Below are 14,339 nucleotides of genomic sequence, written 5' to 3'. Positions count from 1 at the left end.
AGATACCACGCTGTCTCGAGAAAACAATTATGTTATTTAATGTAGCTACAAGGAGCTGTGGCTCAAAGCAACATGAAATATTTTCAGTCAGACATTCACGCTTGCCAGAGTTGAGATATCTAGCCAACATTTAGAATTTAATAGCATTGCTTGTGAACTTCAACAATGTGGCTTTGATTAAAGGTAAGTACAAACGTATACTAGAGAAGGAGCGATGACTACTGTTAGAGTCTACACGTTATGGGGATGCGAAATAAAGTCATCTCACTGGCTTCTTCTCTGGCGAGCTCTCATTGGCTATTGCTCATCTCACGTTACAAAAGCTTTGTAGATTTCGTGCCAATAAAATAAAACAGACTATCACAACTGGCAGTGATTGGGAGCCCCATAGGGCGGCGCACAATTGGCCCAGCGACGTCCGGGTTTGGCCGGTGTAGGCCGTCATTGTAAATAGTAATTTGTTCTTATCTGATTTACCTTCTTAAATAAAGGTTACACAAAATATCGGGACGTCTTGAGTTGAATGACGCTGCGAACGATTCCTGTTCATTATCGATTAGTTTGGTCGTCTGGGTTATCCCAACTGAAGGGGAACACATGTATTAGGGGAATGGGGATACCTAGTCAATGTACAACTGAATGCATTCCACTGAAATGTGTCTTCCGAATTTAACCCAACCCTTCTGAATCAGAGAGGTGCGGCGGGTTGCCTTAATCAACATCCACGTCATCGGCGCCCGGGGAACTGCCTTGCTCAGGTGTTGCTTTATTATTCAGGAAAGTGTCAAGACCTGACCCTCAGAACCTACTTGTTAACAAAATTAACAACGTTTCCTTTAAAATTATTCATAAATATTATCCTGACAACCACTATATGGAGAAGTTTAAGAAAAACAAAATGTTACCTTTTGTAATGACCACCCGGAAACGTGTTGCATCTTCTTTGGCATTGTATTCATGTAAGGAAACTGTGGCAAGACATCAGTAGATTTATAATTGAACACATTTATGGAGATTTTACACTATTGTGTAGAGATGTACTGCTTGGATTCTTTACCTACGATAGAAATAAGTTGAAACCATTTTATGTAATTAATTTCATTATTCGTTGTGCCAAATTTCGTATTCACAAATGTAAATTTACAAACAAAACACATTTTCTTACCTTACAAAAATAAATTGAATTATATTTTAAGACAATTAAATATTCTAACAAAAAAACTGTTAGAAGTATAAGTATGTCTGTCCCTTAAGGTCCTTGTGTAATGTGATATTGTACCCCCTAGCCCAATTGTCCTTTGTATATTATGTATATATACTTGTGTTCCCCCATGTACTTTCTGTATTGATTTGTTCATTTAAAAAAAAATAACTGCCTTGCTCAGGGGCAGAAGGACAGATTTTTACCTTGTCAGCTCGGGGATTCGATCCAGCAACCTTTCGGTTACTGGCCCAACGCTCCTACCCGCCAGTTTACTTACATTCCAGTTGCTTGGTTTTCAATGAACAATTATTTCATACAGAGAATACATACTTTGACAACATAATATATTAATACAAATTCAATAATGTATAGCAATCTGATATATTGTATGAAGTGAACAAACTACACCCCTTTTGTCCTGTGAAATGGTTTGTTCCAAAAATGGTAGAAGCAGCGTGTGAGGAAGGAGTCCGCGTGGATAAACAACATTGACTTCTTCTTTTTTTTTATCCCCGTAAATGACACTATTTTAGCGCGAGATAAACTGTCACAAACGTTTTTGTAAAAAATACTTTGAAAGTGTGTTCACAGCGGTCCAATTGAACTATGGTAAGCACACTTTCAGCTTTGCATTCTATGTCGACAGATAGGTAGCTAGCTAACTTACTAACGTTACATAAATAATGCCAACTGTTGTGCTTGTCAATATCTAGTAAATCAAATATGTTAGCTAGCTAATATGTTGTTTCAAGTGTGGGTGAGATTGATCGTTTAAGCAATAGCCAACCAACTAACTTGTGTGTTGGTTGTTAGCTAGTTAAGCTAAGTTAGCTAACTTGCTAGTCCATGAACAACATCAATTTACATTTCAGAACAGTTCTTCCTTTCTGTGTACTGCCTAACCCTCATGTACAAAGGGCTTGTGATGAACAGTGACCACTCAACACAGGTCACTGACATATTGCTGCATCTGAGCCCGATGCAGTTGACCCAAAGACTATGTAACAAATTACATTATCTACATGTCTTTCTTTTCTAGCCTAATAAAAGGAAGAAGGCATTCATTGACAAGAAGAAAGCGGTGACCTTCCACCTGGTCCACAGAAGTCAGAGGGACCCTCTCGCTGCTGACGAGAAAGCACCGCAGCATGTCCTCCTACCCGCACAAAAGGTAAGAACTTGTTATTACAGTGGTTCCCAACCTTTTCAGGTTGCTGAGTGTGGTTACATGCACAAAATAATGAGATTATTGTGGATAGTCAGGTTAATATAATAGTTTGATTAAAACATATATACATGTTTTGCAAGAATAACAATTCCCATAATAATCCTGTTTACATGGACACATCTGAAAAGGTTACCTGTTGGCGCTCTGATAAATGCCTAAATCCCTAATCAAAATAAACGGTCTACCACAGTGAACATGTTATTTTTGGGAAGCATATTTGATTCTGAGTTCGGACACCAGCAACTCATTTCACTCGTGCTGGTGCTAACACATGCGCAGATCAGAGACACCGCTGGAACGCCGATTAAGTTGTTTACATGTTCCTATTCGAAAGATTGCTCAGAAAAGCAAGTGTTTTAATCGGCGATTTAATGACATTACGCCGATTACGATAAACAAGAGTAAGGTGTTTACATGAGTATTGCATAGAAAACGTACTCACTGTACCGTCAACTGAATTTTGCTCTTGCCGGAGTACCGCTGAAGTACCCACTAGTGTGCATTTTACCAGTAGGCCTATGTTCTTATGAGTCTTGAGAGTCCGTGCTTCTACATCTGCATTGCTTGCTGTTTGGGATTTTAGGCTGGGTTTCTGTATAAGCACTTTGTGACATCTGCTGATGTAGACAGGGCTTTATAAATACATTTGATTGAGATTCGTGTCAAGTACCCCCTGTGGATAGACCAAGTACCCCCAGGGGTTCTAGTACCCACTGTGTTAGTACATGTACCAGACTTTACTAAGGTATTTAGTGTTGCAATGGAAGAAATGGTCACAGTTTTCATCAAAAGACATCCATTGGTTACAATATTTAGGCTACTTATCCTAGTAGGAGAGTTCAACTTCAAGTCAAAAACATATTTGTTTTAGATATTCATTGGCCAAGGACAACCAAGATATTTGGTGCATGAAATCCTGCTTTATGTGCACAATTGTATGTTTCGTGTCAGCCTGTAACCACTTACTCTACTGTCTGTTTTCAGGTGGATGTGGAGAAGCGGCAAGAGGAGCAGAGGGAGTTTGGGGTGTTTTTCGACGACGACTACAACTATCTGCAGCACCTGAGAGAAACGGTTCGGCACGTAGAGTGGGCTTCATCCGGCAAATCACAGAGAGGCAAACGTACCCATGACCTCCAGGATGGGGATGACGAGGAAGATGAGGAGGAGGAGGAGGAAAAGGCTACTCCTGTAAGTTTAGCAGGAGGTCCAGTGGTTGTTACTGAGTGGAACAGTTGTGTAAATGTTTGGGCTATATATTGGACCAAACCGCTGATGGTGTAAATACAAGTTGAAATGATCTGGTCCTTTGATAACAATGTAGCTAGCTGGAGTAGTTTTTAGAGGCTTGCATTTGTGAGATCAAGTTTCCCCAATACATAGTGTATTTTAGGTTGTGAAAGGAGTGACTGTAGGATGGGGTATGGGGGCAACATTAGCTATCATGATTACATTTCTCTTAATAACCACTACACATTTTATAGCAACAGTGAGCAGGGTAGCCAGTATTTTTGAGGTAATTGTGATAAACGGAAATATTAAAACTATTATGCTTTTGTAACTTCAGCAGACCGTCTCCTTCAACTTGCCCTCCTCTGTGTTTGCATCAGAGTTTGAGGAGGAGGTGGGAATGTTGAACAAAGCTGCCCCCGTCTCAGGTAAGAGGCCTTTCGTCAGTAACAAAACCAAACGCCAGGTCATTATTCTAAATCAGTGAATTCTTTAAGTTTTTAACTCTTGTCCCTCATGTTTTGTCTCAAAGGACCCAGGCTGGACATGGACCCAGACATCGTAGCTGCTCTCGATGAGGACTTTGACTTTGACGACCCAGACAACATGCTGGATGACGACTTCATTTTGAAGGCCAACGATGTCAAAGGAGCTGTTGGCGTGTGGTAAGAATATATATTTTATATCAGTTTTATTTATTTTTAGCAACCCTTAGTACAATTAATTTGGGCTATACCAATCAAGTTACAATTGTTTGGAAAGAGGATTGCTTTTTTGGTTTCAGTTTCTTACTAAGAGCTGGTTAACATCTGCTAATTGAAGTCCTGTCACAATAAAGCTGTGCTCTCCCAAGTCTCTTTGTGCTGTTGGAAACCTCTCTGTCTCTCTCTCATTGCAGTGATGATGATGAAGAGTGGGAGGATACAGACGAAGAGGAGAGCGACTCTGAGGGGGACGTTGACTCTGAGGGCGGTGTCTCTGGTGATGAGGACGGCGAGGGGCGCCCCCGGGAGTTCATGTTCATGGACGAGGAGACTAAAACTCGCTTCACAGAATACTCCATGACCTCGTCAGTCATGAGGAGGAACGAACAGCTCACGCTGCTGGATGACCGCTTTGAGAAGGTCAGTGAGCCCCGGACATACATTTGGGGTTTGGACCTGGGTTGCATTTTGTGACCTTTGGTAAAAGATCAACTGTGGGTGACTGGCTGATCTAACAGCATAAACACTCAGGTAGGGCTGTGGCGGTCAAAAAATGTAGTCAGTCGGTGATTGTCAAGCAAATAACTGTCGGTCTCGCAGTGATTGACCGTTAATTAACATAAACACATTTAGCATCTCCTGGCTTCCACATTTTAAGAAGTCTAATACACGTTGGGCTGTATGTTTTGATTTTTAATACATTGTACGCCTGCATGATGAGACTCTAATGATGATTTGAAATAAGTTGCTTGAAATGCATGAGCTCTGCTTTTGTTTTTTTCCGCAAGCTGTACACACTCCAATAGTCTCTCATTGACAATTCGACAAGCACTTGATAATACCTCGAATTTCACGGCGGCATCCCCTTTGTGGTCATAATGCACCCTAAAAAAAATCCATACCTTTTGCGGGCCGGTGTGCTGCGTTGTGCCCTTTTCCCTGAGTGCACTGCGCAAGCCGAAGCACGGCTCTCCGATCACGTGACCGGGTATTGTTCACAGGCTACAAGTTAAGACAGATGCAACTGCGGGCGTCCTTATCCAATTCCAAGGTGCGTATTGAAGATATTGGAAGAACTGTCCACATTTACTTTTTGTCAGCCAAGAAGATGAGTAGGCCTAACGAACAGCAAAAGCACTAGCCTATGTCAATCAATAGTACAAAAGTCTACTTATTCTGTACTAGAAATTAGTATTCCAAACATAGTCTGGGACAGTTGTGGGATGCAATGGATCCCAAATTAATACAACCACAAAGCATAAAAATGTTTTATTATGCAATGTGGTGGAAGCAACAGATCTGAACATTTAGCTTAAAATGTTGATAAACTATTCAGCTTTTCCTTCACATTATAAGTGCGAATGTTCCATTAGCGGGAAAACACCATTCTCAAAAGTGACCTAAAATGCGATTATGCATGTAATTTTTTTCACAATAGAGATGTATTTTTATGGTGAAAATGACCTTCCCCAAACGTGAAACTCTTGCGCTGCTTATGTATGCACGTTAGGTTCTACACCCCTTGTAAAGTGGATTAATGTGCTTAATTTTAAGAAGTTATTTAGCCTCATTAATTACGATACAAACCTTATTAAAACATAAAGGCCGATGGGCTAGGCTACATGAGGTGTGCGACTATGATTCGAACAAGTCGCAAATTATAAAAATAAAAAAAATCTTATGCTGGACATCATTCACAAGTGATAGGCTAATATTGTCAGCCATCAGACTATTCTTAATTTAATCTTGTCTTTGCACATACTAAATAATATATGTGTAACATTTTTACTTATTTAGATTTGACCATTATCATGCACCTGCATGGAAACACGGGCAGCAGGAAAAAATCCATCTCATCTATGCACTTAAATAGTGATGGAGGACGTTTTTCCCCACGGTTTATTTTCATGCCAGCCAGGTAGGCTATACTCCTGTTGTAAAGAGAAAGCAATGTGCTTAATATTAGGAAAGTTGAGAAATAAATATAGAAGGCCTAGCCTATAGAAAGCTGATGGGATCCTCTTCTGTTTATTAGCGGCCATCACTCTGTTTTCTCCTGCAATAGCATAGCCTATAGAAATGTGCCGCAACATGAGCTCATTGGCTCTCATGAAGTGTTTGATTAGATTTTCGTTTACATTTGCGTTGATGTCAGAGTGATTAGAGGGACAATCGAGTGCTGAGTACCAGGCAGTTTGCAAGTTTGGTAGGCTACTGATCACCAGCAGCATCAGCTTGGAGAAGCCTAATTACCGTGACTAAACGCTCACGTGGAATTTGACTGCCTTCATGACTCGTGACCACCGGTGTGGCGGTAATACGGTCACCGCAACAGCCCTACACTCAGGTGCTGATTTCAACTTATGATATTCAGTTAATTAAAACAATGATTTAAATGAATGTCATTGTATCGTTTTCAGAACTTGTTTCTTTCTGTCTCCCATAGTTTTTCGAGCAGTTTGACGAGGATGAGATTGGGGCCCTGGACAACGCTGAGCTGGAAGGGCATATCGAGCCAGACAGTGCTCGCCTGGAGGAGGTCATCAAAGACTACTTCAAACAGAAGGCGTTAGAGTGAGTGTGTGTGTAACTCCATAGCAATACTCTTAGATAAAGACAGAGGCGGAAGTCCTCATTGGACACAATGGATTACCATAAGCACGTCTTTATGTGTGTTTAACTATAGATAATGACAGTAATTGAATCAACTGTATTCTTTCAGCTACCAGAGGCCTGACGCCCTGGGTCCTAAAGAGCTGCCAGTGGTGAGGGAGGAGGAGGAGGAGGATGAAGAGGAACAGGAACAGGAGATGGAGACCATTGTCCTGACGGCACCAGCAGAGAAGTGGGACTGTGAAACCATTATCAGTAAGTTAGTCTACTAAACGTGTTGCTATTGTCTGTTCAGTAACTAACACTTTAATATTACCATTGTAGTACATGCCTGATGACAATTATGTTCTGATGACATACGAATTGGCTAGATATTTTATTACCATAATTACTACATTTTCCTTCTTTTTTTTAATGAATATTGAAATCCTTTCTTTACTATCCAAGGTACCTATTCAAATTTGTATAACCATCCAAAAATCATCAAAGATCCACCAAAGGTAAGAAATGTTTTCCTCTGTTGGTTGTTTGAGCGAAGATAACAGAAAGAAATACATTGTCACGTAGTAAGTTGCATGTCTAACATGAAACATTTTGTGAGGCTTTTAGCTCGTCTTCCTACCCAACGTTAGCTACTAAGTTGTGAATTTAAGGCATCAGCTCCGGGCCGTTGTTGCTGTTAATATGACCGTTTAGTGTATTTCTGTGTTCTCTTCTCAGGCAAAGCCCATCCGAGTGTCCACCAGGACAGGCATTCCCCTGGACGTCCTTCCCGGGAGGGGCCTGACAGCCAAGCAGGCGGAGCGCATGGAGCGTATCAATGACTCAGACCTGCCCCGAGTCGCCACACAGCCCCGACCTCGAGAGGAGAGCAAGGGGGAGCGGAAAGCCAGGAAACAGGGCATCAGAGAGGAACGCAAGGTGGGTTACTATACTCACGACTAATAGTTCTGTCTGGCCCTCCCTACTGGGGGTTCATGTGGAGAATTCATTTATTGTTGGCTTGGTAACAAAATGGTTGAAAAAGCTCCTTGAACAATCGTCATAGGTTGGAATACTGTGCTCCATTTTTTTATATATACAGTTGAAGTCGGAAGTTTATATACACTTAGGTTGGAGTCATTAAAACTCGTTTTTCAACCACTCCACAAATTTCTTGTTAACAAACTATAGTTTTGGCAAGTCGGTTACGACATCTACTTTGTGCATGACACAAGTAGTTTTTCCAACAATTGTTTACAGACAGATTATTTAACTTATAATTCACTGTATCACAATTCCAGTGAGTCAGAAGTTAAAATCAAAAATAATTGTAGATCTCCACAAGTCTGGTTCATAGCGCTAAGGAAGGAGACGTGTTCTGTCTCCTAGAGATGAACGTACTTTGGTGCGAAAAGTACAAATCAATCCCAGAACAACAGCAAAGGACCTTGTGAAGATGCTGGAGGAAACGGGTACAAAAGTATCTATATCCACAGTAAAACGAGTCCTATATCGACATAACCTGAAAGGTCACTCGGCAAGGAAGAAGCCACTGTTCCAAAACCGCCATAAAAAAGCCAGACTGGTTTGCAACTGCACATGGGGGCAAAGATTGTACTTTTTGGAGAAATGTCCTCTGGTCTGATGAAACAAAAATAGAACTGTTTGGCCATAATGACCATCGTTATGTTTGGAAGAAAAAGGGGGATGCTTGCAAGCCGAGGAACACCATCCCAACCGTGAAGCACGGGGGTGGCAGCATCCTGTTGTGGGGGAGCTTTGCTGCAGGAGGGACTGGTGCAATTCACAAAATAGATGGCATCATGAGGAGGAACATTATGTGGATATATTGAAGCAACATCTCAAGACATCAGTCAGTCAGTCAGGAAGTTAAAGCTTGGTCGCAAATGGGTCTTCCAAATGGACAATGACCCCAAGTATACTTCCAAAGTTGGAGCAAAATGGCTTAAGGACAACAAAGTCAAGGTATTGGAGTGGCCATCACAAAGCCCTGACCTCAACCCTATAGAGAATGTGGGCAGAACTGAAAAAGCGTGTGCTAGCAAGGAGGTCTACAAACCTGACTCAGTTACACCAGCTCTGTCAAGAGGAAAGGGCCAAAATTCACCCAACTTATTGTGGGAAGCTTGTGGAAGGCTACCTGAAACGTTTGACCCAAGTTAAACAATTTAAAGGCAATGCTATCAAATACTAATTGAGAGTATGTAAACTCTCGACCCACTGGGAATGTGATGAAAGAAATAAAAGCTTAAATAAATAATTCTCAACTATTATTCTGACATTTCACATTCTTAAAATAAAAGTGGTGATCCTAACTGACCTAAGCCAGGGAATTTTTACTTGGATTAAATGTCAGGAATTGTGAAACTGAGTTTAAATGTATTTGGCTAAGGTGTATGTAAACTTCGACTTCAACTGTATATATATTTTTTTTTTCTTCTCCAGAGCTGTATGTATACATACATAAAGAGACCACTGCAATATTATCAGTTTCTCTGGTTTTACTATTTATAGGTATGTGTTTGGGTAAAATGAACATTTTTATTTTATTCTATACACTACTGACATTTCTCCCAAATTCCAAATAAAGATATTGTCATTTAGAGCATTTATTTGCAGAAAATGACAACAGGTCAAAATAACAAAGAAGATGCAGTAGTCTCTTAATTTTTTCCAGAGCTGTGTATATTATATCTCAGTAAAAAAAAGAAACGTCCACTCACTGTCAACTGTGTTTATTTTCAGCACACTTAACATGTGTAAATATTTGTATGAACATAATAAGATTCAACAACTGAGACATAAACTGAACAAGTTCCACAGACATGTGACTAACAGAAATTGAATAATGTGTCCCTGAACAAAGGGGGGGGGGGGGGTTCAAAAGTAACAGTCAGTATCTGGTGTGGCCAACAGCTGCATTAAGTACTGCAGTGCATCTCCTCCTCATGGACTGCACCAGATTTGCCAGTTCTTGCTGTGAGATGTTACCTCACTCTTCCACCTGCAAGTTCCCAGACATTTCTAGGGGGATTGGCCCTAGCCCTCACCCTCCGATCCAACGGGTCCCAGACGTGCTCAATGGGATTGAGATCCGGGCTCTTCGTTGGCCATGGCAGAACACTGACATTTCTGTCTTGTAGGAAATCACGCATGGAACGAGCAGTATGGTTGGTGGCATGTCAGGATGAGCCTGCAGGAAGGGTACCACATGAGGGAGGAGGATGTCTTCCCTGTAACGCACAGCTTTGAGATTGCCTGCAATGACAACAAGCTCAATCCGATGATGCTGTGACACATCGCCCCAGACCATGATGAATCCTCCACCTCCAAATCGTTCCCGCTCCAGAGTACAGGCCTCGGTGTAACGCTCATTCCTTCGACGATGAACGCGAATCCGACCATCACCCCCGGTGAGACAAAACCGCAACTCGTCAGTGAAGAGCACTTTTTGCCAGTCCTGTCTGGTCCAGCGACGGTAGATTTGTGCCCATAGACGACGTTGTTGCCGATGTTGTCTGGTGAGGACTTGTCTTACAACAGGCCTACGAGCCCTCAGTCCAGCCTCTCTCAGCCTATTGCGGACAGTCTGAGCACTGATGGAGGGATTGTGCGTTCCTGGTGTAACTCGGGCAGTTGTTGCCATTCTGTACCTGTCCCGCAGGTGTGCTGTTCAGATGTACTGATCCTGTGCAGGTGTTGTTACACATGGTCTGCCACTGCGAGGAACATCAGCTGTCCGTCCTGTCTCCCTGTAGCGCTATCTTAGGCGTCTCACAGTACGGACATTGCAATTTATTGCCCTGGCCACATCTGCAGTCCTCATGCCTCCTTGCAGCATGCCTAAGGCACGTTCACGCAGATGAGCAGGGACCCTGGGCATCTTTCTTTTGGTGTTTTTCAGAGTCAGTAGAAAGGCCTCTTTAGTGTCCTAGGTTTTCATAACTGTGATCTTAATTGCCTACCGTCTGTAAGATGTTAGTGTCTTAACGACCGTTCCACAGGTGCATGTTCATTAATTGTTTATGGTTCATTGAACAAGCATGGGAAACAGTGTTTAAACCCTTTACAATGAAGATCTGTGAAGTTATTTGGATTTTTACGAATTATCTTTGAAAGACAGGGTCCTGAAAAAGGGATGTTTCTTTTTTTGCTGAGTTACACACACACACACTTTTTAAATAGAGTCAGTAGAAAGGCCTCTTTAGTGTCCTAAGTTTTCATAACTGTGACCTTTATTGCCTACCGTCTGTAAGCTGTTAGTGTCTTGAAGATTGTTCCACAGGTGCATGTTCATTAATTGTTTATGGTTCATTGACACAAGCATGGGAAACAGTGTTTAAACCCTTTACAATGACGATCTGTGAAGTTATTTGGATTTTTTACAAATTATGTTTGAAAGACAGGGTCCTGAAAAAGGGACGTTTCTTTTTTTGCTGAGATTATATACACTGCTCAAAAAAATAAAGGGAACACTTAAACAACACAATGTAACCCCAAGTCAATCACACTTCTGTGAAATCAAACTGTCCACTTAGGAAGCAACACTGATTGACAATAAATTTCACATGCTGTTGTGCAAATGGAATAGACAAAAGGTGGAAATTATAGGCAATTAGCAAGACACCCCCAAAAAAGGAGTGATTCTGCAGGTGGTGACCACAGACCACTTCTCAGTTCCTATGCTTCCTGGCTGATGTTTTGGTCACTTTTGAATGCTGGCGGTGCTCTCATTCTAGTGGTAGTATGAGACGGAGTCTACAACCCACACAAGTGGCTCAGGTAGTGCAGTTCATCCAGGATGGCACATCAATGCGAGCTGTGGCAAAAAGGTTTGCTGTGTCTGTCAGCGTAGTGTCCAGAGCATGGAGGCGCTACCAGGAGACAGGCCAGTACATCAGGAGACGTGGAGGAGGCCGTAGGAGGGCAACAACCCAGCAGCAGGACCGCTACCTCCGCCTTTGTGCAAGGAGGTGCACTGCCAGAGCCCTGCAAAATGACCTCCAGCAGGCCACAAATGTGCATGTGTCTGCTCAAACGGTCAGAAACAGACTCCATGACGGTGGTATGAGGGCCCGACGTCCACAGGTGGGGGTTGTGCTTACAGCCCAGCACCGTGCAGGACGTTTGGCATTTGCCAGAGAACACCAAGATTGGCAAATTCGCCACTGGCGCCCTGTGCTCTTCACAGATGAAAGCAGGTTCACACTGAGCACATGAGCACATGTGACAGACGTGACAGAGTCTGGAGACGCCGTGGAGAATGTTCTGCTGCCTGCAACATCCTCCAGCATGACCGGTTTGGCGGTGGGTCAGTCATGGTGTGGGGTGGCATTTCTTTGTGGGGCCGCACAGCCCTCCATGTGCTCGCCAGAGGTAGCCTGACTGCCATTAGGTACCGAGATGAGATCCTCAGACCCCTTGTGAGACCATATGCTGACATATGCACATTTGTGGCCTGCTGGAGGTCATTTTGCAGGGCTCTGGCAGTGCTCCTCCTTGCACAAAGGCGGAGGTAGCGGTCCTGCTGCTGGGTTGTTGCCCTCCTACGGCCTCCTCCACGTCTCCTGATGTACTGGCCTGTCTCCTGGTAGCGCCTCCATGCTCTGGACACTACGCTGACAGACACAGCAAACCTTTTTGCCACAGCTCGCATTGATGTGCCATCCTGGATGAACTGCACTACCTGAGCCACTTGTGTGGGTTGTAGACTCCGTCTCATGCTACCACTAGAGTGAGAGCACCGCCAGGATTCAAAAGTGACCAAAACATCAGCCAGGAAGCATAGGAACTGAGAAGTGGTCTGTGGTCACCACCTGCAGAATCACTCCTTTTTTGGGGGTGTCTTGCTAATTGCCTATAATTTCCACCTTTTGTCTATTCCATTTGCACAACAGCATGTGAAATTTATTGTCAATCAGTGTTGCTTCCTAAGTGGACAGTTTGATTTCATAGAAGTGTGATTGACTTGGAGTTACATTGTGTTGTTTAAGTGTTCCCTTTATTTTTTTGAGCAGTGTACATTGTATAACTACATTTTCTTTTTTTTGTAAGAGTCATCTCTGAATACGGTTCAAGTATTTAGATATCTTGTAGAATGCTTTTTGTCCTTCACCATTGACACCATATTGCTTGAATGTTTATACAGGAGCGAAGAACAGAAAAGAAGGCCAACAAAGAGGCGTTCAAACAGGAAAAGGTCTATCAAGAGAAACAAATGTTGAACCTGCGTTCCAACGTCCAGGGTCTAAAGCTGTCTTAGCTGCCCAGATTGAAGATGAATTGGGACTGACTTTGTGCTCATCCTCTTAACTGGATTACTGATGGACAACAACCCTGCAACCGCCATCTTGCAGAGGACCCCAACACGAGGACTATGGGCCGTGTGACTTTTTTTTGTGAAGTGTTCAGAGATTGATGTAGCCTGGTCCCAGATCTGTTAGTGCTCTCCCCAACTCCTATGGTCATTCTCACGCCAACTCCTATCACCGTGACAGTAAGTCTGCAAGACTGCACAAACAGATCTGTGACCAGGTTAATTCAGAAGTTTTTTTTTATTTTTATAGATCAACTCTTCTGAAGTTAGCATGTCAATCATCAGAGTGCAGCTCACTAACCCTTCTTACCTTATACAATAAAGCTAAAGATTCTTCCTGGTGTTTTTTTGTTGAGAAAAATTACAGAAAAAAGTCCTTGGATATCTTTAGTAAATACTTACGTCTGTTTTATTTTACAGTTGTGTGTGTGACATTCATTTGGTTATTCAATTATATTTCAATGCCCAACCACCAACAATATTTTTACATCCTGAGTAAAGTTTACTGAAGATTAGTTCAGCACACAGATTTGGACTGGCGATAGATTTACAGAAATCTCCATAAAGGGACCATAAAAACAGAAATACAACAGAAAATACAATAATACAGAAAATAACATTATACAAAGTGTCAATCATTATCTAACCAGGTTAATGGCAGTTGGCCTGAAGCTTTGGTAAACATTGAAATAAATTATGCAACTTCCGTGGATGGCCAATGTCGTGGGTGATATTTGCCTTGCATCTCACAGCCTAGTCGGTTAGCTTGGATACTTAGTATTTGGTGTATTGTATCCTACTGTGCTAAATCTTTAGTGCCGTTGATCCACAAGGTCATATTTTCATGGATGAGTGGTTGACGTAAATAAAGCTGGTCGTAAATCCAGTATGACAGGTTGGCCATTGTTGCCAGAGATCCCTATTGTCCTTAAGTGGCTCAGGTGGAAAGAGTGGGACAGGTGTGTAACTGCCTGCCATCTTGGAGGCTTTGAGCACTTTGTCACTGACTGTTCACTGAGTCATCCCGAGTGGCACAGCGGT

The 14,339-nt window shown here is 42.4% G+C and overlaps 1 protein-coding gene across 2 annotated transcripts; it reads left to right on the top strand.

Annotated features, from left to right (window-relative positions):
* The first annotated feature begins 1,611 nt into the window (after nucleotides 1–1,611).
* Nucleotides 1,612–13,634, top strand: LOC139568565 (protein LTV1 homolog). Of its 2 annotated transcripts, none has more exons than XM_071390483.1 (11): nucleotides 1,612–1,813; nucleotides 2,244–2,375; nucleotides 3,417–3,623; nucleotides 4,000–4,090; nucleotides 4,195–4,327; nucleotides 4,561–4,786; nucleotides 6,813–6,940; nucleotides 7,089–7,234; nucleotides 7,427–7,479; nucleotides 7,700–7,900; nucleotides 13,131–13,634. In XM_071390483.1, the coding sequence occupies exons 1-11, from the start codon at nucleotides 1,811–1,813 to the stop codon at nucleotides 13,242–13,244; spliced, it is 1,434 nt and encodes a 477-aa protein (XP_071246584.1). In that variant the 5' UTR covers nucleotides 1,612–1,810; the 3' UTR covers nucleotides 13,245–13,634. The 2 variants fall into 2 exon arrangements, with proteins under 2 accessions (XP_071246584.1, XP_071246585.1); XM_071390484.1 differs by having other exon boundaries at nucleotides 1,637–1,813; nucleotides 4,003–4,090.
* Nucleotides 13,635–14,339: the final 705 nt, after the last annotated feature.

This window comes from Salvelinus alpinus, chromosome 2, assembly GCF_045679555.1.
Source record: "Salvelinus alpinus chromosome 2, SLU_Salpinus.1, whole genome shotgun sequence".
NCBI classification, from domain to species: domain Eukaryota; kingdom Metazoa; phylum Chordata; class Actinopteri; order Salmoniformes; family Salmonidae; genus Salvelinus; species Salvelinus alpinus.
This window is presented reverse-complemented; position numbering and strand designations above follow the sequence as displayed.

Excerpts from the sequence above, each read along its gene's own strand:
- LOC139568565 (XM_071390483.1), top strand. Across the intron at positions 6,941-7,088 it reads TTCAAACAGAAGGCGTTAGA|CTACCAGAGGCCTGACGCCC; the intron begins GTGAGTGTGTGT and ends GTATTCTTTCAG. Across the intron at positions 7,901-13,130 it reads GCATCAGAGAGGAACGCAAG|GAGCGAAGAACAGAAAAGAA; the intron begins GTGGGTTACTAT and ends ATGTTTATACAG.